Source organism: Epinephelus fuscoguttatus, linkage group LG13, assembly GCF_011397635.1.
Source record: "Epinephelus fuscoguttatus linkage group LG13, E.fuscoguttatus.final_Chr_v1".
Lineage (NCBI taxonomy): Eukaryota > Metazoa > Chordata > Actinopteri > Perciformes > Serranidae > Epinephelus > Epinephelus fuscoguttatus.
This window is the reverse complement of record NC_064764.1, coordinates 33,371,482-33,393,240: the sequence shown is the minus strand read 5'-3', so window position 1 is coordinate 33,393,240 and position 21,759 is coordinate 33,371,482. Positions and strand designations below refer to the sequence as shown.

The 21,759-nt window shown below is 38.7% G+C and overlaps 1 protein-coding gene across 1 annotated transcript; it reads right to left on the bottom strand.

Moving 5' to 3' along the window:
* Window positions 1-462: 462 nt before the first annotated feature.
* Window positions 463-10,958, bottom strand: ndufa10 (NADH:ubiquinone oxidoreductase subunit A10). The gene is made up of 10 exons (XM_049595113.1): window positions 10,814-10,958; window positions 8,331-8,499; window positions 6,484-6,699; window positions 6,229-6,315; window positions 5,907-6,028; window positions 3,899-3,978; window positions 3,738-3,792; window positions 3,565-3,650; window positions 3,175-3,283; window positions 463-668 (listed from the first exon to the last, which is right to left on the bottom strand). Exons 1-10 carry the CDS (start codon window positions 10,886-10,888, stop codon window positions 600-602), a joined length of 1,068 nt encoding a protein of 355 aa, XP_049451070.1. The 5' UTR covers window positions 10,889-10,958; the 3' UTR covers window positions 463-599.
* Between the last annotated feature and the right edge of the window lie 10,801 nt (window positions 10,959-21,759).

Here is a 21,759-nt window from a genome sequence, read left to right as displayed (position 1 = left end):
CGTTTCCTTTGTAGATCTGAGAGCAAGATCATGGAATATGGAGACTTTGAAACACAAAACAAAATACGTACCTATGATGTTTTTTCACAGACGCGCCAAAATATTTTTTCTGCTTATGCAACTGACAGAAAAAGTGCTACCAGGCAATACAAAAAAAAAACTGTGATAAACACATCTAATCAAAGAAAAAGAGGATAAATCGTTGACTGTGAGGATGAAAATGCAAAAACATTTCATGATGAGTTGGAATATTTTGCTCTTTATTGGACCAGTTTTATGCGTTTAATTCAATCTTAGTTGATAAATGTTGGTCATTTTGGATTTTCAGACTTTTCCAACACTATTCACACATTTTTTTTCAACAATGCAGCATGTCAAAGTGACCCACGCTTGATTCATGATCCTATGCATCAAAGTTCCTATCTTCCCATCCTCCCCGGCATGAAGAGTCAGAACAAAAGACACTTTGTAGATTCAAAATTTATTCTTTTCACACATACATATTATTTAGGATGTACAGCAGGAGACAAGTGGATCAATAACGGACGAGCAGTCCAGACTTCACTCGGCTTGAATTAGTTACAGACTTGTGGACTCGTTCACTTCAGCCAGATGTATTTGTCTCCGACATCTGCGTTATAACCAGGGGCATACTTCTTCCCAGGGAGCTGCAAGGACAAAACAAATTGACAATTAAACTAAAAGGAACAAGACGTGAACATTTAAAGCAGAAGGATGGTTGAAAAATGAGCAACTCTTTGGAACTGAAGCAGCTGAAAGCATCTAATTAAGGTAAGTGGACTGCCTGCAGAGTTAAATTTTAACACTAAATATAATTATATCTAATTCTCAAGTAATGCAGGAAGGTGTTGTGTTTGATCAGCGGAAAATCCCTCACTGCTGACAGCTGAATAATCGGTTAAATAATGTCAGTAAAAAACAAAAATCATCACTCCTTGTTACACCTTCAGGTTTTCTGACTGTCAAATACATTTTTTCATATATTTGATGGAAGCTGCAATAAATCAGCGTCGCAAACGTCTTTCCTTGACTTTACTTTGTCAACTCAAGTGTGCCGGGGGAGATTACGCCACCACGTGTCACAGTTCTCATTCTCTCCACCGAGATCCGGGCTCAGAACTAAATGTCAGGTCGCAGCCTCCTGTAGCATTACGCAGCCTGATTTTTGCAGCAAGGGGAGACAAAAAAGTCTCCAGTCAATAAACAGAAAAGGTCATACCCAAATGTTTCCCTGCAAGACTGATGATACCAAAAGCCTTGTAGAATATTCCATATCTGGCATTTGCCTTCTCGTAACCGCGAGTCGTTCAATATTTCAGCGGAAGGAAATTAGTTCCACGGCGCTGGCAGCGCTGCTCGGGCTTCACGTGGCAAAGGGTAGAGAAATAAGAGTATTCAATATATAGAGAACACCAGGGGATGGAGACAGGATCCTCGGTGTGATTTTCAATAAAGTGCTCATCACAAGATAATGCAACTTATCCTCAGATAATGACAAAACATAAAAGAAAAGGGCAAGCCATACGTCTGCATCGCAGCTAATTACTGTTATACAGCAGCAGCCAGTGTCTCATTAGAGACGATCCCAGCTGATCTGTGGGAACAGCATTAGGGCACAGCAACTTCTCCTCTAACTGATTGGTATTATCTCTAAGACATAATTTCCTGTTGTTTGTTGATTGTGAATCTGAGACACCAATATACCGGTCGATATTAGCTCGTCCCAGCCCAGCCCTGAACAAGAGAGAGCAGTAGGGGTGTGCCATATTATCTCTTTCACAATAACACGGGTACAATATTTAATATGATATGAAAAATTCATATTGTGATACTCGCGATATTTCACCTTGTTGACATAGTGACATCATACTGTTATTACCGACTCCGCGGTGGTTCCAAAAAGAGGAGCAGCTTCAGTAGTGTGGAATAAACTGTGGCGTCCTGAATGTTTCATGAACAGCCCCGGACTTCTCAGACTCTTTTAGTGACTTACTGCTCAGAGGGAACTCATTCAGCGGCTCCTCTGGCAGCAGCACAGCGTCTCTCCCTCTCCTCTCTCACTGTGCGCGCATGGGAGTCGGTGTCGCCAAGTGATTTTGTCATAAACCTTTGGTAATGTAAACCTACGTGAGGCTCACGGCTCGACAAGAAACTCCATATATGTGACTTTGTGATAGTTACAGTGTGATGATTAGAGGAGAAATGGCAGAGCATAAAGGTCCAGGTGGAAAAAAAACAATCATTTAGGATTTCACTTAAAGAAGGAAATCAGCTGTTGATTTATATATATAGATCCCAGGGGACATTCTTTGTGTTTGGAAGCTGTTTAAATGTGTAATTTGTGGTAGATTTTATTTAGTTATACTGAGCAGAGCAGTGCAGAAATTCAAGAGATGTACTTGAGGGAGCACTTAAGGCATCCATAAATCCATAATCAACATTTGTGAACATGAGCTACTCTCTCTCAAAGCCTTAAACCAGACTTCTGCATTCAATCAGGCCATACCTACAGCGAGCCTGACGTGCACCTCCACAGAAATCTAACTACAAGTCATGGCGTCACAGACCTCCTGTTTATTATTGTAAGCTGAAACCATTTCCTTCAGTGGAAACGAAGCTTTCATGTACCTTTATTTCACAGATAAAAATTGACAAGACAATGAAGTCCCCTAAAATTGCATCTCAGTCTTGTTTGTAATTTGTCCTGGCATCATATGAGAAGAGAAAACGTCAGCTAGCTGCTAGGCTAACTTATGTAACAGGCAATGTCATAGGTTTATGGTAATAACATTAGCATATTGTATATGTGTGGGAAAAGAAGATGAACCTTGCGAGTTATTCTGGAGCCTAATTTTGTGACGTTACCTTTGTTTAATGTTGCTGTTGTTCCTTCATATGAGTAGAAGAAAATACCACTATGCTAATTTATACAATGTAAAATGTCACAGGCTTATGCTAATAACGTTAGCATGTCGTACATGTGGGGAAAACATGTCTGATATAAGACAAGTGTTTAGTCGGTAAACCTTGTGAGTTACCGTGCAGTAGATAAAGTCTAAATATAACGTACATATGGACACAAATGAAGCAGAGAGTGATATTAGGAATGGCATTTTCATGGCTGTAACAAACGAGCATCTTGTCTCTACATACCGCTTTATAGGCGTAGTATTTTTCATCATAGTCGTGGGCTCCGATGGTTATTTCTGGAAGAAACTTTGGTATGTGGGTCAGTGTTGCCACCCTCTGTTTGTCTTCCACACTGTGAAAGACAGACAAAAGGGCACTGAAAAAAAAATCAGATCACAGCAATGTGCTGATGTATGCTGATGTATGGGAGGAATACAGCGTATAAAAGGCAATCAGGAGGAATCTGCATTTTAAGTATTCCATGTGATTCGTTTCAGGTGCTTTGCATATTTATCCATAATGAGTGTGACAAGTGGAGGCTGAGGCTGTGAATCCGACTTCACCTGTTGGAGATCTTCCTCTGTGTAATTTGCATTTAAATGTGGGAACGTGTAACATTAATCAAGAACTCACAGCATCCTCATGTGATGGTAGGTGACATCATCCTGCTCCAGCCACGGCCCCTTCTCAAACTTCAAATACTCAATGTCTTCTGCCACCTGTGGACAGCACACAACCCGTAAGCTGTCTACACAAAATAATAAATAGATTTTAGGCATCAAAAAACACCTGAGAAAGAATCTTACCCTTTCAACATCTTGGGCCTGGGTTGCTTCGTAAGCTAGCACCTCCGACTGTTTACTGACAGAAAAACGTAAGACGATAAGAATCAAATGTGATTTATGTTAAATTTGACAGCTGTCAGAAATCTCTTACACGTTTGTTCTACATAGTTTCAAATTCTCACCTGATTTGGGGCAGGAAAGATTTCTTGTAGCTCTCCTCAATGCCCTTCAGATACGTAAGGGGCACATTCTGAAGATAGGACTGAGAATACAGAGATTACATTTTAATAATTGGTAATGATTAACTGATTCACCAGCCAGATTAAAACACAACACTATATACTATGAAACTTTATACCAGGGTTCAACATTAACCATGGCACGACAGCCCCTGGCCACAAAAACATACTCTGAGGCCACCAGACATCGCCTGCAGGTGGCCCCCTGTAGTCACTAAGTTTTCAGTTCTCTCTTGAACCAGGGCTCGATGCTAACAGTCTCCCCGGGGCGACAGAAAATGTGTTTGGGGCGAACAAAGATTTACCCCGAGACGCCTCCAGCATGAACAGGATTTTTGTATGTATAAATAACTACCACTTAGCAAATGACCATCTTAATTGAGCAGAGCATGTCTTCATGCTGTTGGAGAGCTAGCTAGCTGTTAGTAGCCGGTGGGCAGCGGAGTTTTGTAGTGTGTGGCTAACAGAGCCAAAAGCTAATGGAGCCAACTGAGATAGAACAAAGCACTCTAACTAAACTACTAGAGCTAACAGTGAACAACGCTAATGGCGCCAATAGAGCTACCAGCTAATCCAAACCAACAGAGCTAACAGCTAATGGAACTAATAGTGTTAACCACTCTAACCAAACTAGTAGAGCTAACAGTGAACAAAGCTAACTAAGCCAATAGAGCTAACAGTTAACAAAGGTATCCAAACTGAAAGAGCTAACAACACATGGAGCTAACAGAGCTAACCACTCTAACCAAACTACAACAGTTAACAGTGAACAAAGCTAACAGAGCCAATAGAGGTAATAGCTAACAGAAATAACCACGGAAATAGAGTTAACCACTAACAGAGCTATCAAACCAACAGAGCTAACAGCTAATGAAGCTAACAGAACTAACCACTCTAAACAAACTACTCGGGCTAATAGTGAACAGAGCTTAAAAAACCAATAGAGCTAACAGCTAAGAGAAATAACTGCTCGAAGAGTTTACACCTAACGGAGCTAACGGAGTTAGCCAATAGACCGAATAGAGCTATCCTAACCAACGGAGCTAACACAGCTAACCACTCTAATCTAACTACTAGAGCTACCAGTGAGCAAGGCTAAGGGAGCCAATACAGCTAACAGCTAACAGACATAACCAAACTAATAGAGCTAACAGTTAACAGAGCTATCAGAACCAACAGAGCTAGCCACTCTAACCGAACTACTCGCCAACAGAGCTAACAGTTGACAAAGCTATGCAAACCAGAGGAGCTAACAGCTAATGAGGTTAATAGAACTTAACACTCTGACTGAACTACCAGAGCTAACAGCTAACGGAGCTCTCTGAACCCACATAGCTAAGCGTGAACAAAGCTAATGGAGATAACTGAACCAGTGGAGCTAGCAGAGCTAATACAGCAAACAGCTAACAGAGCTAAACAACGCAGGACTGAGAGTTTCTGTGGAGAGGAACGTTAAGTATTTATTTCCTCAACATGTTAATGATGTTTTTATTAATCCGATCACAATTATCACTGACAATACAGTAAAGAAACATCAGACTATGAACTATGAGACTATGAGAGAATAAATCGTATGTTAACAAAGATATTTTCACTGTGTTGATGTCTTTTGTTTTACTGAAGTGTCACAGTCATGGAAGGCTATGTAAATTTGTGTTAAATTGCCTTTTCTGTAGGATAGTGTTTTTACATTAGTTTACACAAGGGACATCAAAAATGTACTTTGGCTACCAAATTTAGGGGCTTGGTGACCCTAAAATATTAGCATTTTATATCAACGTTTTATTTGGAATCAGTGTATCCGCTCCTCTGAGGTGTTTATTCACCTACTGACACTGAACATTACGTCTTCTATTGAAAGTTAATGAGTGAAACTGAGATGTATTGACATAATTACAGTTTCCCACGGAGATGACGGCATCACGTGGCGTCAGTGAATGTGTCTCATTACCTTGCCGCTCTGCTTCAGCTTCTTCTGCACCTCCTCGGCTGCCAGGTCGATGTAGATGACGAGATGCGGCGGCAGGAACTCGCAGATGCTGATGCCTTTGATCTCATTGTAGTGCTGCACACCTGCAAGCCACGGGGCATTTCTTTAAACAATGTGTAACCAATGGAACATAATTTGTTTTCACAATACACGTCATGACCAAGTTTAACATCTGAAAACAGACTTGGGAAATCCCTGTCAATAGCTTTTATATTCAAGCCTACTGAAATATATAATTACTTTAAGTGGTTGTGCATTGTGTTTGTGCATCCTGAGTACTCACACTCCTTCCTGATGTATTTCTCTTTGAACATGGCCTCCAGGAACACCATGTCACTGAAGGGAGAACGCTCCAGGACCACTCCTTGACCTTAAAACACAGAAGATCAGGATGACTCTGTTAACACTCTGTAAATCTTGTCATACACCAACTTCTACTACTAAAATCAATCAGCTGATATCCCAAACTTGATTTTGATTAATAGTTTTTGGCTGTAAATGACCCAACAGAACACTCAGCCCTCCAAGTCACTGATACCTGTGGTGAGCAGGTGTTCGATGGCGTCGGCATACTGAAGCAGCCTCATGGTGTACATCCACAGCTGTAGCCTGTAGCTGTTTCCATCAGCAGCTTTGGGGTCCGTGTAGAACTTCTCCAGGCTGCACATCCCGTTGAAGTCAACAGGAAGTGGCTCCTTCTCCCCGGTCATCTTGTCCATGTAGTAAGTGTCAGGCTCAGGCATGTAGAGCATCCCTGGAGATAGATATCGGAAGATTTTAGTCATGGCTGATGCAAATACTTAACTTCAATGACATGGATATTGTCAACAATCATGGCTGCCTTCTCTCCAGCACCAAACAGGAGGCAGCAAACCCACAATAACATTATTTGTGTTGGTTTTAACTCATGTTTAAATAATGATGACTACATATAAATATGCAGTTTTACTGTCTGTCCACAGGGTGGCACACTAGAACAGGAAAACACAGGTAATATAGGTAAGGGGCAGCAGGTGTTTGACAGGGAAGCAAACAGTTTTTTGACCGTGTCAAGCGTGGCAACATGAAGAGTTTGTAGCCGGCTGAAACTGAAACAGTTGAATGAACGTTTACCTGTGATGGACTCTGAAACTGCTAAGTGGAAACTTACCTCAATAATGGACATACATTGTTTCACCTGTGTGAAGGTGAGCACATGCTAAAATAAATGGGTCACCACACTCAAAGAAACCTGACCAATCGGACACTGGTTTATTGTTGTTGACCAGAACACGCGTCCAAACAATTTCTCCCACGACGCGCCTTACAGAAAATGTAACTTTTTTTTTTTTTGGAAAGACTATTGAAAGAGTTCGTATTTAATTCAGCGTGTATCTGATCCACCAACCAGCACTTATTTTAGTGAGAAATCTTAATTTTGAAAACACTTCGCCTCTCATTCCCACTGTTTCCTCCCACTACTACAACACAGCTAACCAACAGGGGCTGGTAGCAAGTTGAGGCGACGAATTCCAAAATGTTAAGTTTGTACGCAAATCCAGAATATTTTTATGGATTATATTGATGCCAAAATTGACACGAATATTGTCGACACATGATGCCTTTTATCTTGTGTTTCTAGAGTTATGTGTTTTTACAGATACTTCAAGAATTGCTAAAATATCATATTTCTTAAAGGGAGTTTGGTGTAACATTTTCCACCAAGAGCAGGATGGAAATAATCTCAAAAGAAATCTAGCTGTAGTTTTGCAAATAGCAATGCTGCAAGATCCTCAGTCTTTGCAAAACCTTTAAGTGTGTAACTAAAAACTTACATTGTCTTCAAGTGTGAGAGGGTGTCTGACTTTCATCTTCCAAAAAGTCTTTTCAAAGTCTCTTGTGTATAGTAGGCATAACTCCCGCTGGGACCACAAACAAGCATATTTCCCAAAATGTCAAGCGTGTGCAGTGATACGTTGACCGCTGCATAACAATAAATGTTAACTGGAGCTGACAGAGACAAGTCTAAGGCACTTTAGAAATGGTGTCACCTTTCTTTAATTTGTTCACCAGGGAGAACTCATGAATGTCCCGCTCTGTGCAGATCTTTGTCACGATTTTTAATAAACGAATTTCAAGGGTCCTTGTCAAAACTGTTTAAGCCGTGTGTTTATGATTTAAAAAATACACATTACCAGATTTTTAAACTCTTAAATGTCAACATCACTACTCACCTCTGATGCAGGGAGCAGTATCAGCTAAATTTAAGCCATTTTAGCCTCATGATTGAAGGAACTGAGCATTTTAGCCTGTGAATGCCTTCACTGATCCACTACATGACTGTAAACCTGAGAGAACCACTTGCTGAGATTCTCTAGTGAAGCATCCCTACACTGAGTTACTTACCCAGCTTGTCAGCCAGCTTCTGAGCCAGAGCTCCTTTCCCCGAGGCCAAGTTGCCATCCAAGGTGATGATTTTGCTGTATTGTTGAAAGCGTGGCGTCGTCCTCTCGCCCAGCGCATAGGCCCACCAGCCGTACCGTAGGCTTCTCACTGAGCTTGTGTGAACTCCTGCCTGAATGACAAAAAAACCCCCACCAGCTTTAATTAATTGATAACACAGAGTTGATACAGACCAAAGTTTGATTCCCTCCAAACCCATTTTGCCCGAGATCTCAAAAACCAACCAACCCAGCATTTCCACACAGGAACACCACTCTGCCCCAGGTTTACTGCGAGGAAGGAAGTTAGTTTGTGAAAATGTCGACTCAAGTTTATCTGGGAATGGACACTTTGGAAACATCCCTTCAACTTATTACAGGTAATAAAACTAGATATGACACGAGGACAAGGGCCTCAAGGGACCTGACCATTTTAATATCTTTAGTGGTTTCTATGGTACATATTCCAAAACAAATTTGCAAATAATGAAATGGACAAAGTGACTGTCACATCAACAACAACCTCACACATCTGCACACTGCACTATGTTGGTATTCCAGCCTTGACAAAGACAAGGCAACAGAATAAACAGCTACTGTTTTGTTAGTATTTGTAATGTGTTCAGAACATGGCGGTTTATGTCGGTAATTGTTTTGACCATTAGTGAGGTGGCTGTTGCATTTTTTCACACCCACTATAGTTATGACATTGTTTTTGCCCAAGCCATTAAAGGGTTAATATCGCTGTAAGCTGCTTCCTGTCTTTCATCCGATGCTGCTTGTCACAATATGAATCAATTTACAGAAACAGACACATCAATCCTGAATAATAAGGAGCAAGCCCAAGTAAAATAAGTAACTTTTTCTTTAAATTTTTGGTGCTTTCAACAAACAACAAACCATAGGTAACAGACTGATAATGTGATGATGAATTACAATAGGCAGCGCTAAGTTGCTGCTTTCTCAGGTGCACCTAGCAGCTAACACTAATGCAATGGAGGAGCCCTGAAATTGATCAATTGATAATATTAGAATTACCTGTAATTTACACTTTGCACTATTTACTTTATACTACAGCCGCACTGCTAACTATGCTCATACTGTCCATATCTAATATATTCATGCATCTTGCTGTTCATTTCAGATTCTATTTATTCCTTATCATTCAGCATTTCTGATTAGATGCTGAACTGCATTTTGTTGTTTCAGTACCTGCACGCGGAGCAATAAATTCAATAAATCTGAAACTAATTTAATCAAATATTTGGTCCAGCTCATTTATATCAATGAGAGAACACCAGCTCTAGTTGTACCTAAATAACAGACAGCTTAGTATATCTGCATTTAACCGCACCTTAGTTCAATTCTAGTGCTTTTAGGATTGCAGCAATATACCTGTTTCAAGGTACACCGTGATATTAAAGTTCACGGTTATCATACTGTGTACATTTGCTTATCTACAATATTTTTTCTAAAAATGCAATTGGACAGAGAACGTCCCCTTTATTTTAAATATTTTAAAAAGGGTGACTTTTGACACAAGCTTCCATTAACAAAATGGTTTAAGGTTTCAGTTATAGTAATAAAACGTGTGTACAACCAATAATAAGCTGTCTGTTTTCTTTCCTTTAAGAATCATTCTGAAAGATAATAATATAAATTCTGTGATACGATGATACCGTGAAACCACGATATTTTCAGAGACAGTTATGGAACCAAGAAAATCTCATACCATTGTACTTCTAAGGAAGGAATACACAAGTAAAAACACAACGAGAATCTAAACATAAATAGTGCTCGTTAAAATAGGGACAAAACGTAGCAAAAATAAAATGCAAACTCATATAAATGTCAATAATTGCAAATGAATAAACTTCACGTATTAAACAAGTATGCAATGAATGTATATGCATGATGATAAATGTAAATATGTCTGCACTGAGGTGTCATCAGCTGTAAAACAGTAGGTAAACGTTTGTAAAAGGTAAAGTGACGTGAAGAGACACACTGACTACATTTGTCCGTAAAGGTAGTAATAGGTGCTAGTTGCGACCTCACTGGATTACACTTTTTAAAAATAAAGTGTTAAGGTGCTGATGAAAACTTAAACGTGACAGGTGTACCATTAAAACTCTGCATGTAGCAACATTGAGACCGGCTAGCTTCACCAAACTGCATAATTACAAGGTGTTATCTCGACATGTTTGCCTGGGAACGTCACGTAAGCGTCGATAAATATAATTAACATTTACTTATATGTGCTGGCAACTTGTTTTCTCATTTCTCTCCTGCCAAGAACCTCATAAACAAACCAGCAGGTAGCCTAGTGGGGACTGATTGTGATGCTAACGGCTAGGAAGCTAACTAGCATTGCTAGCTTGTCCTTGTAAACTTGACACGCTCAGCAGAACAAATAAAACTCTGTGTCCGCGTGTTTTCTCTTCTCACCTTCTGTGTAATGTTCACAGCTTTAACAGCAGCTGCTCCCGACGGGATGACCAGTCTGACCACCCTCAGGGCCATGATTACCTGTCCTCCAAAGACCCTCCGACCTGACCCGAAAAATAACCTAGCCGGCAACTGAATATGACGTCAGAGGAGCTGGGGGGCCTTTGCTTGGTGCAGTGTCACACGTTTGAGTAGGTCTAGTCGATGCCTGACTTTTATTTTGTTTAAGTATCCAAAATTCTCACAAAATGAACAATATTTAATTAATTTGCTCATTATTTTTAGCTAAATCTTATATTCTGCTTTCAAAAATTTAGATTTAAATATATATCTTAAAATAATATCAAACTTAAAAATATGTAATTTGTGTGATTACACAAATTATTGAGGTTTGTGCTTACTTGTCACATTACTTTAATTTGTAGTGTTTGGTTCATTATTTTCCACTTCATGTACAAATTAAATGTGTTGACCACCAAATGCATTGTGTTAAAACTGTTTATATTTAATTATTTCAGCCTAATTTTGCATCCATAAAAGGAAATTATTGAAGATATTACCATCGTTTTTTGTACATTAAAACAAACAGATCAAATATTTTTTTTCCAAACATTAGCACATCTAAAATCTAAAATAAAAAACAGACAAAACTATTAATTTGTGCAAATTATTCAATTTTATATCTAATTTAGTAAACCTAGCCTGCGTTGTTTGGCATAAAAAGGCTCGACTTAATAAATACAAAAATACAAAACACAAATACAAAACACAACATTCATCCAAACAACAAAACCACACACACTACACATCACATCAGACACTACAAACAGTGGATGCAGTGTGAATAATTCAACCTCTCCCTATAATGTATCAGAGAAAACTCAACATCATTTAATTATGTTGTTCATGCACAAAACCAATTCAAGCAACATAATAAGAAGAACTAAAAGGAGAACTAGAAGTAGAACTAAAACTAGAAGAACTAGAACTAGAAGTAGAAGAGCTAGAACTAGCAGAAGAACTAGAAGAAAAACTAGAACTAGAAGAAGAAGAACTAGGACTAGAAGAAGAACTAGAAGTAGAAGAAGTAGAAGAACTGGAAGAAGAACTAGAACTAGAAGAAGGAGAACTAGAAGAAGAACTAGAAGAACTAGAACTAGGACTAGAAGAAGAAGAAGAAGAACTAGGACTAGAAGAACTAGAAAAACTAGAAGAAGAACTAGAAATAGAAGAAGAACTAGGACTAGAAGAAGAACTAGAAGTAGAAGAGCTATAACTAGCAGAAGAACTATAACTAGAAGAAGGAGAACTAGAAGAACTAGAAGAACTAGAAGAAGAAGAAGAACTAGAACTAGCAGAAGAACTATAACTAGAAGAAGGAGAACTAGAAGAACTAGAAGTAGAAGAACTTGAAGAAGAACTAGGACTAGAAGAAGGAGAACTAGAAGAACTAGAAGTAGAAGAACTATAACTAGCAGAAGAACTATAACTTGAAGAACTAAAAGAAGAACCAGAAGTAGAAGAACTAGAAGAAGAACTAGGACTAGAAGAAGGAGAACTAGAAAAACTAGAAGAAGAACTAGAACTAGAAGAAGAAGAACTAGGACTAGAAGAAGAACTAGAAGTAGAAGAACTATAACTAGCAGAAGAACTAAAACTAGAAGAAGAACTAGAACTAGAAGAAGGAGAACTAGAAGAAGAAGAACTAGAAGAACTAGAACTAGGACTAGAAGAAGAACTAGGACTAGAAGAAGAAGAAGAACTAGAAGTAGAAGAACTGGAAGAAGAACTAGGACTAGAAAAAGAAGAACTAGAACTATCAGAAGAACAAGAACTAGAAGAAGGAGAACTAAAAGAACTAGGACTAGAAGAACTAGAAGTAGAAGAACAAGAACCAGCAGAAGAACTATAACTAGAAGAAGAACTGGGACTAGAAGAAGAACTAGAACTAGCAGAAGAACTGGAAGAAGAACTAGAACTAGAAGAAGAAGAACTAGAACTAAAAGAAGAACTAGAAGAACCAGGACAAGAAAAAGAAGAACTAGAACTAGAAGAAGAACCAGAACTAGAAGAAGTAGAAGAAGAACTAGAAGAAGAAGAAGAACTAGAACTAGAACTAGAACTAGAAGAAGAACAAGAACTAGAAGAAGGAGAACTAAAAGAACTAGGACTAGAACCAGAAGAAGAAGAAGAAGAAGAAGAACCAGAACTAGAAGAAGAAGAAGAACCAGAACCAGAACCAGAAGAAGAACTAGAAATGGAAGAAGAAGAACTGGAAGAATTTAAGCACTGTCAATAAAATGTCATAGTGTCAAAGATTCTAACACAATCGTGGGGAAAATGCCCATCACAATTCCCCAGAGTCAAAGGTGACATATTCAAGTAACTTGTTTTATCTGATCAACAGTCGAAAACTCAAATATATATATATCTAGTCTTTTACAAAAATGCAAAATCCTCAGAATTAAAGAGGGAAAATCAGCTAATAACATAGTTTGCTTGAAAACATGAAGCATTTATCAAAGTAGTTCCGCTTGGTTTCGGCACACAACAGGAGACCTTAACAGTTGATAATTAATTTTATGTTTGATTGAGTAATTGATTAATTGACTAATAATTTCTAATTCTAGAATAAAATACTTGTGTGCCAAAATGTAATTTTACCCCACAGTTATCAAACTTATATTAATTCTTGTAATTCTCATTCTGGTCATGGACTCTACCCTTATCCTTAATGAATCCTTAAGAGCGCCCACTGAGATTATTATTTTATTTTATTTTATTTGATTTTACTTTATTTGATTTATTTTATTTTATTTTATTTTATTTTATTTTATTTTATTTTATGGGGAAGACAATAACCAGGTAAAACTAGATCCCTGCCTGACGTGTAGCTTTATCTTTTCACCAGCAGGTGGCAGTATTAATTTGTTTTAAATAAACCAGCCTCACTAGCACTGTCAGTAGATCCCAAATCTGTCCACTCATAAATGAAGATTCATTGTGGTTCGCTGTGGTATTGCTGCGTTTACTTCACTGAAAGATGTGAATATTTCTTCCACCACCGGCAGGAACACAAACCGGCCCTCTCTGTGACAGACCCCCAGGTTTTCATCACTTCAGCAGGAACAGCTGTAAGTCGGAGCGGTGGCTTGGACCAGGCTCATGAGACAGATGGCATGAAAACTTGAACACAACACAACTCTCCCACAAGAAATGTAAACAGTCACAACATGACATCAGCCGACCTTTGTGAGGTTTTGCATGTGACGGCGTGAACAGCAGGATTTGGACCACACTGCCCTCCCAGATACAAACACAGGGTGTATGCGGGGGAGGTGATGCCCCCTCATGGCCCCCTGTGTTGAGCCTGAGGCGACATCATGATCTCAGCTTCTCCTCTTGTCACTGCAGTTCAGCATCAAAGCAAGTAATTATCCAAATGCTTCTCCGTCAGTATGAAAATATGTTTTTAATCTTCCTGATCTGGACTGGAATTTGCATAATGTGGGTTTCTCCAACCCCGTGTTCACGTCTTTGTGGCACACTGGTGACTCACCAACAGAACAGGTGTAGTGTCGGAGGTGTGATGGAAATGCTGCTGATTAGACGATAAGCAGCCTCACTCTGGGGATTGTAATGACTTCACACATATCACCGTCTCATTTGGTTATAGGCTCATACGTCTTTCCCTGCACCTTCCCTCACAGCGACCGGCTCGCTGCGTTCACACCTGCATTCTCGGGACTTTACATAACAGCTCCAGTCTGTCAGCATACAAGTGTGACTCACTGACTGTTTCCTCTGTAGGCTAGGAAACCACCAATGTAAACACGGCTGACAGTCGACTGCACCGCTTCATATTTCAGAGGCCATGCAGTATGAGCGCTGTGTGTTTCACGTCTGCTCACAGAAAACTTAGTGAACTGCAGATCTACACTTAATTTAATAAGTGAGGACACCACATGGCCTCAGCACCAACAATATCTATCTCTTTTTTGTATCTAGTTCTGTTTTCCAACTTCTTTTCTCGTTCTGTTCCTCACTAGATGTTGTCAGACACACACCTTAGATGCTGCATCGAGTCCTAGCTGCCAATTCTCTGATCTATCTGAGACACACCAGGTTTTAGACATAAACACTTTGCACAATGTGGGCCAGTTGTACCCAGACAGCTATAAGTCTACAGCCTCCCTAGAGGCCACACTGTTTATTACACCTCACAACATGACTGCAACAAGGAAGGATGAAAAAACTACTTAATATCAATAAATAAATGAATATTGAAATAAGTTAATACAAATATAAATTTTAATAAATAATGCTGAAACAATACAGGAATAAAAATAAGAAATTAAATAATGCACAAATAAATGAGTAAAATAATAAAAATATTGAAAACATTCATATGTTTTTAAAATCCACAAAGCATTAAATATGTAAAGACTTAAATAAATAAATATTCAAATAAGTTAATACAAATATACATTTTAATAAATAATGCTGAAACAATACAGGAATAAAAATAAGTGAGTAAAAGAATAAAAAATATTGAAGTACAGATTTTTTTTAATCATAAAACATTAAACATGTAAAGAATTTAAAAATAGATAAATACATATTCAAATGCGTTAATACATATAAATATATTTCAATAAATAATGCTAAAATAATACAGAAATTTAAAAAATGCATAAGTAAATAAGTAAAAGAATAAAAACATACATAATTTCTTTTTTAAAAATCCATAAAACATTGAACATGTAAAGGTTTTGAAAATGAATAAATAAATATTCAAATAAGTTAATACATATAAATATATTTGAATAAATAATGCTAAAATAATACAGAAATTAAATAATGCACAAATAAATGAAAAATAATAAAAAATATTGAACACATACATATGTTTTTAAAATCCATAAAGCATTAAATATGTAAAGAATTAATTAAATAAATAAATAAATAAATAAATAAATATTCAAATGAGTTAATACAAATATAAATTTAATAAATAACGCTAACATACAGAAATTAAATAATGCACATATAAACAAGTAAACAAATAAAGTATTGAAATACATACTTTAAATGTATGTCTACATTTAGACTGAGGTTAAAACTTCCTATCTCATTAGCATACAGACACAGAAACACAGAAATAAATAAATGTAGATGGAAAAAAAATGTAGAAATAGATTGAAAGAATTTATCTATTAATTTATGTCCTTTTTTAATTATCTAATTTTTATTTATTTATTTTCTTTATTTTTATTTATTCATTCATTCACTTATTTATTTATTCTTTTGTTCTTTTATTGATTTGTCCATTTACCTATTTATATTGTATTTATTTGTTACTTATTTATATCATATTTATTTTATTATTTATTATGTATTTATTCTTAAGTCATTTTCCATCCTCTATAAGCAAATTGATTATTTTTGATTGTTTTGATTAGTTTTTTAAGTGTGACCATTAGTGGACTTAAAAAGATTTTGAGTGATAGAGAAGGAAAGTAGGTCATGGGTCTGCCTTTTCCCCTCAAATACATGTTTTTATTAATGTATTAAGGAAACATTTTTAATGACCTGCAAAGTTTCATTATGTCCATAGCAGAGGTGCGAACTCGAGTCACACAACTTGGACTCAAGTCAGACTCAAGTCACAAATTTGATGACTTTAGACTCGACTTTACAGAATCAGAAAAGACTTGCAACTTGTCGGCCTTAAATACTAACAGTATTACTCAGGACTTCACTTGGACTTGTGTCTTTTGACTTGAAAGTATTTGACACCTTCCCCTGAGCCAATCTGGGAAGAAAAAGTTGTTGACATTTTACAACATGAGATAAATACAATCATAAAAGTCAGAAATATACAAAGTTCATTCTGTTGTGGCGATCATTAATTGTGATATATGCTATGACGATGTCATGTCAGCTCTTTTTATTTTATGATTAAGTTAGTCACAGTATTTTTAAATTATATTAAACTAAAAACCAAATATTTAAAAAAGAAGTCATGGTTTTTGTAAATTTAATATGTTATTGCTTTGTTCAAATGACATTACATCTGGTGAAGATTGAATTATGACTTGTTTAGGACTGGAAACCCAGAGTTTAAGACATGAAACTTGAGCGCAAAGACTCGAGACCCACTTGTGATTTCCCAAACAATGACGTGGTCCCACCTGTGGTCCGTGTATCTACACGATGTTTGTTTCCCTGGTATATCCACTTGTGGTGACTAAAGCCTGATTAACTTTTTTAAGGTTGTGTTTAGGAACTCAAAGTGCTTGGTTAAGGTTTGGGGAAAGTTTGTGGTCTTGGCTGGACATGAGACAGGATGTGTTTTCTTTTTCAGTATTTAACCAAAATCATTATATTTCCCCGACCTCAACCAAAGTGTTTCCATTGTCAAAGCTCTGTGCTTTGTACCATCCGCCCCAAACACCTCGCTATGACGTCTGTGCGGTACAAGTTTGTGGACTGGGAAAACTTTCCATGGAGGAATTACATTTTCTCCAAAACGCTATTAGGTAAAAGTATTTAGTTGTACATAAACATAAATTTCAGGAGACAGGCTTGCATGTGTTTGTCAAATCAAAAGGGTTTATCGTCTATAGGATGTAAAACAGACTCATCAAATTTTAATAATTTTGAGTTATCTTTTGTATGAGCAGAAATTCCTACCTGATGTTGACACCACAGTAAAGGTCGGGGAGGTCACCAGAAACACTGGGATTCATCTTATGAGGACCATTAATATCCAAAATGGCAGTCAGGCCAGTAGCTCCTTAAGTTTATCTTGTTTGGGACTGTCAGATGAATTGATGGACAAACTAGTGTCTTATTTCTGTATTTTTTTCCGATGCCACTAATGAAAAGGAACCTATTAAAAACAGATTACTTCAAGAGACGACACAACCAACCCAATCACCAGAGGAAAATGTTGCCATTGTCTGTTTCTGCAAACCACGGATACATTACCTTTGTATGCTAATATGTGGTGGGTAGACTGAAATTTACTGTTTCAGCAGGACTGTGGTTAACATGTGGTTAGGTTTAGTCACAAAAGCCAGTAGTCATTTTTACTGTTAGTAAACAGTATTGCTGTGTCTCAAATCGGGTACTTCTGTACTTAAACTTAATATTTTGAGTGCATAAGTGCATTCACACTGAGAAGTATGGAAAAATGCAGCGCACTGTGAGTACCCGGATGGTGCACTCAAAACAGTCAAGAAGTTGAGTGTGGAACTATGGACACTTCTCACCCTCAATGGTCGCCATCTTGGCTATGTAGCGGAAGGGGAGAGACAACTTTTCAAACTGGAAATGGCGGCCAAGGACTGTGTGACCATGGACGTCGCTGCATTGTACAAATACATGTGTTTTTTGCAATAAGCACCACTATACTGTTGTCGGGTATAAGCCAGCAGTATGTGTATTGGGTTAATTTAGCAGTCTGTAATGATTTGGTACCGCGAACGATAATGCAAATGCTAATGCTACTTTGCTAACTAGCTAATTTGCGATCGTCATTTCCGGTGAGTGCACAACGGCAGTGTTTGGTTTGAGACAACACTACCCTGTCGAAATTCGCGCACTACGCCAATGAGTACACAGTGCACATCGTATACTACATGGAAGTGTACTAACGGAAGTATGTGATTTGAGACACACCATATGACTTTTTTGGTGGGCGGGGCTTAGCTTGAGGCAAAACAGCAACATTAGCAAGCGCTAGCTAGCAAGATCTGTTGGCTTGTTTTAGACAATGGAGGAAGATGATGTGAGTGGTGCATTCAGAAATACTCATGAAATACTCATTCCTGGACTGTTGGTGAATTCGTAACACTGTCTGAATGGATCGTTATCCATTATCCAGAGCACCGCACTCTTGGAGCAGCAGAGTGGAGTGAATGTGTGATTAACTTAACTGTTCGTCAGTTCGTATAGAAATATAACACTCTGTTTCTTCGACCAACAGGGCTCTCATTTTAGTGTATGTAAGCATCTGACTGAATTTACGAACGCACCATGTCAGGTCACTCTCTCAGGTCCGTGCCATTGGTCCGACATCACATTAGTCCGATGTCCCGTTGTTCCGATATGTGATTATACTAGGCTATGTTGTATTTGTGTACCATAGAGGATCAGCAAACGCAACAAAAGTAGGCTACTGGTCAAGATACAAGTGTCATAGAGATGAGAGAATGAAGCACCATAACTTCCTGTTATCAACTCTGGGGTCCAGGTTGTGTGGGGAGCTCTCTGCGGTGCTGAACGGCTCCCGGCGGGCGTATTTCTGCCTTGATGGTGCGCCGCGACCGGCTCTGGGTCAGCAGGGAAAGGCTTGAGGCGAAGCAGGCTCACAGCTTATGTGTTTGCCACTTTCTTTTTCATTTTAATCCACACCATGATCTTTTCCTGACCCTAACCAAGTGGTTTTTGTGCCTAAACCTAACCAGAACTTAACCACAGGGCATCATGATGATTTCGGAAGAACGGGACTTCGGAACAATGAGTTTAATATGGTCGGAACAATGGGTTGTCGGAATAATGGGCTGTCGGACCAATGGGCAGACCCCACTCATTTTCCGTGACTGCAAGTGTTGCTTGAATGAGTAAACACTGACCAACTAGACCAGACTGGCCGACCCGTATGCTCTCACTCAGTGGATGGATGATGTCACAGGAAGCCAATCTTACAAAGGAGGACGACTCTTGGAACAGTTTCCTCCAGTTTGTTTTGCTATCGAAACTAACGTTAGCTAATGTGCTAAAAAGTTAGCGTTCCAGAGAAATCCAATATCCCTCTTAATCCCTCCCCAGTTTCTGATGAGGTGGACATGATAACCCTTAATACACATAACGTTATTCATCCCTACAACAGGAAATACTTTTTCCCTAACCTGATATGAAGTGTGCGCTGCACATGTGAGCATTTTTGATGATGGCCTCCGTCCAGTCCTTTGGTCTCATCACATTTAACCATAGCTGTCTTTGTTCGTGTTGACGGGCAGTGGCGGCTGGTATGTGTTCAGATTTAATGACTCATGACTCATATTCCAGCACCCAATAACACAACAAGATGATATTTCAAGACTCCTATGTAGCCTAGAGCCCTGCGGTGAGTCCTGTTTTGCTTCCAGCTAACTGGCAGGAAACGCAGTGATGTCTTGGTAAAAATAACAACCACATTTAGTGGCTAAAAAGCTGCTGGAAACGCAGTTTTATTGTTTGTTGGTCTCGAACAGTTGTCTGTTGGCAGCTGTCTCACCCAGATGTCACGCCATCCACCATCTCCTCCTCCTCCCACTGACAGTCAGCTCATATACTACGTCACTTTAGAAATGTTGATATGATACATATGAAATACAACATTTTCAGGGTTTGCACAAACATACAATGCTGACATTTTCTTCTTCTAGTGACTGGGCTGACGCAGCAGATTGTAATTAAGTTGTATCGTGCAGGTAAAGGACTGAATGCTGTGACGAGATGTGTGCAAGCAGTAGGTCTTTTCAGCCAACGCCGAGAGATGAATTCATTCAACACACACTTATGCACACATGTACAGTAAATACACACAGTCATAGTACGGTACCAACACTTTCCTGTGTACACATCCTGACACACAGACGCACACACACACAGGAACCAGAGTAATTAGTCGACAGTAAAATAACAATACTCCACATTCAGGTCTCACAACTGAAGCCCTGTGAGGCCAGCTGAGGGGTTTGGCAAATCTATCTGTGCCAAATTTCCGCTGGTTTTATAGCAGGTTTTATTTCACTCCTCTGCAGTTTGGACTGGCTTTAATGGTGCCAGCAGGGAGGAGGTTTCGCCTGCATTGTTTATCGTTAAAACAACTCAGCATGGCAACGACAAGAGGAGCTTACATTTTCTGCTCTACGCCACACCTGCCTTAAACCATACAGAGAAACCTACAGCAGCATCCTTCATCTTGACTTCATGAAACAACCTGTGTTCAGTGTTTCTCGTGTGCTTTGCACCAGTAGTGCATCTCTGATTAACACTCATAATTGGCAACAGTGTTTTAAACTCACAGCCCGACTGACACACACTGGCTCACACCTTGAATCATTTCCTGTTAGACATTTTGAGATACTTCTGGTGCGCTAACTGCACCATCAGTGTGCGCTGACAACATCTGATGTTACATAAAGTCTTCGTGTGAAAGTGAACAACACAGGAGAACAACTGCAGGGTGCTCAATATGAAATCATTTTGCAGAGTTGTGCAATTTACCTGGTATGTGCGGCTGGTGCTGCTACAAAGGCTTCACAGTGTTTTGCAACAGTCTTTGAAATGTGAGTCATATTAACCAGAGCTGAAATGATTCATTGATTATTTGTCCACTAAGGGAAAATAATTGGCTGATATTTTGGTAGTGGATTCATTGTTTAAGTCGTTATTAAGCAAAAATGTCAAATATTCTCTGGCTGCAGCTTCTTTTTCCACGCATCTGCTGCTCTTATTGTCCTTACAGCAAACTGAATATGTTTACTTTATGAAGTACAGTTTGGCAGCATCACTTTGGGTGTTATAAATCAATACTGACACCACCAAAATGTATGCAAATGTTTTTTGCACATCTCTTTGCTCTTAATGCATGTTGATTTATAGCTGCTAAGTGTTAAAGGAAGTGCTCAACGTCGAGACTTTGTATAGCAACAGGGGAGCACTGTGGACCTCTGTGAAAAGACGCACCCAGGCAGCCTCTTTAATGTCAATCAAAGGAAGCACGTGGCTGTCTAATTTATACTGGCTAATACATTTGCAAGATTTTAGATTTTAGATTTTAGACTTTAGACGAGACAGACATTGAAGATATCTGTGATTGTCTCTCATTTGTGTTCCCCACCAGATCGACTCCTGGCTGCTGAAGTGTAATGATGGCTATTTCAGGCAAC

Bases quoted from the DNA above. Each gene is read 5' to 3' on its own strand.
- ndufa10 (XM_049595113.1), bottom strand. From the start codon at position 10,888: ATGGCCCTGAGGGTGGTCAGACTGGTCATCCCGTCGGGAGCAGCTGCT. The intron at 3,651-3,737 runs GTAAGATTCTTT...TGCTGTCCACAG, and splicing joins AGGCCCAAGATGTTGAAAGG to GTGGCAGAAGACATTGAGTA. The intron at 3,284-3,564 runs GTGAGTTCTTGA...TGTCTTTCACAG, and splicing joins TACCATCACATGAGGATGCT to TGTGGAAGACAAACAGAGGG.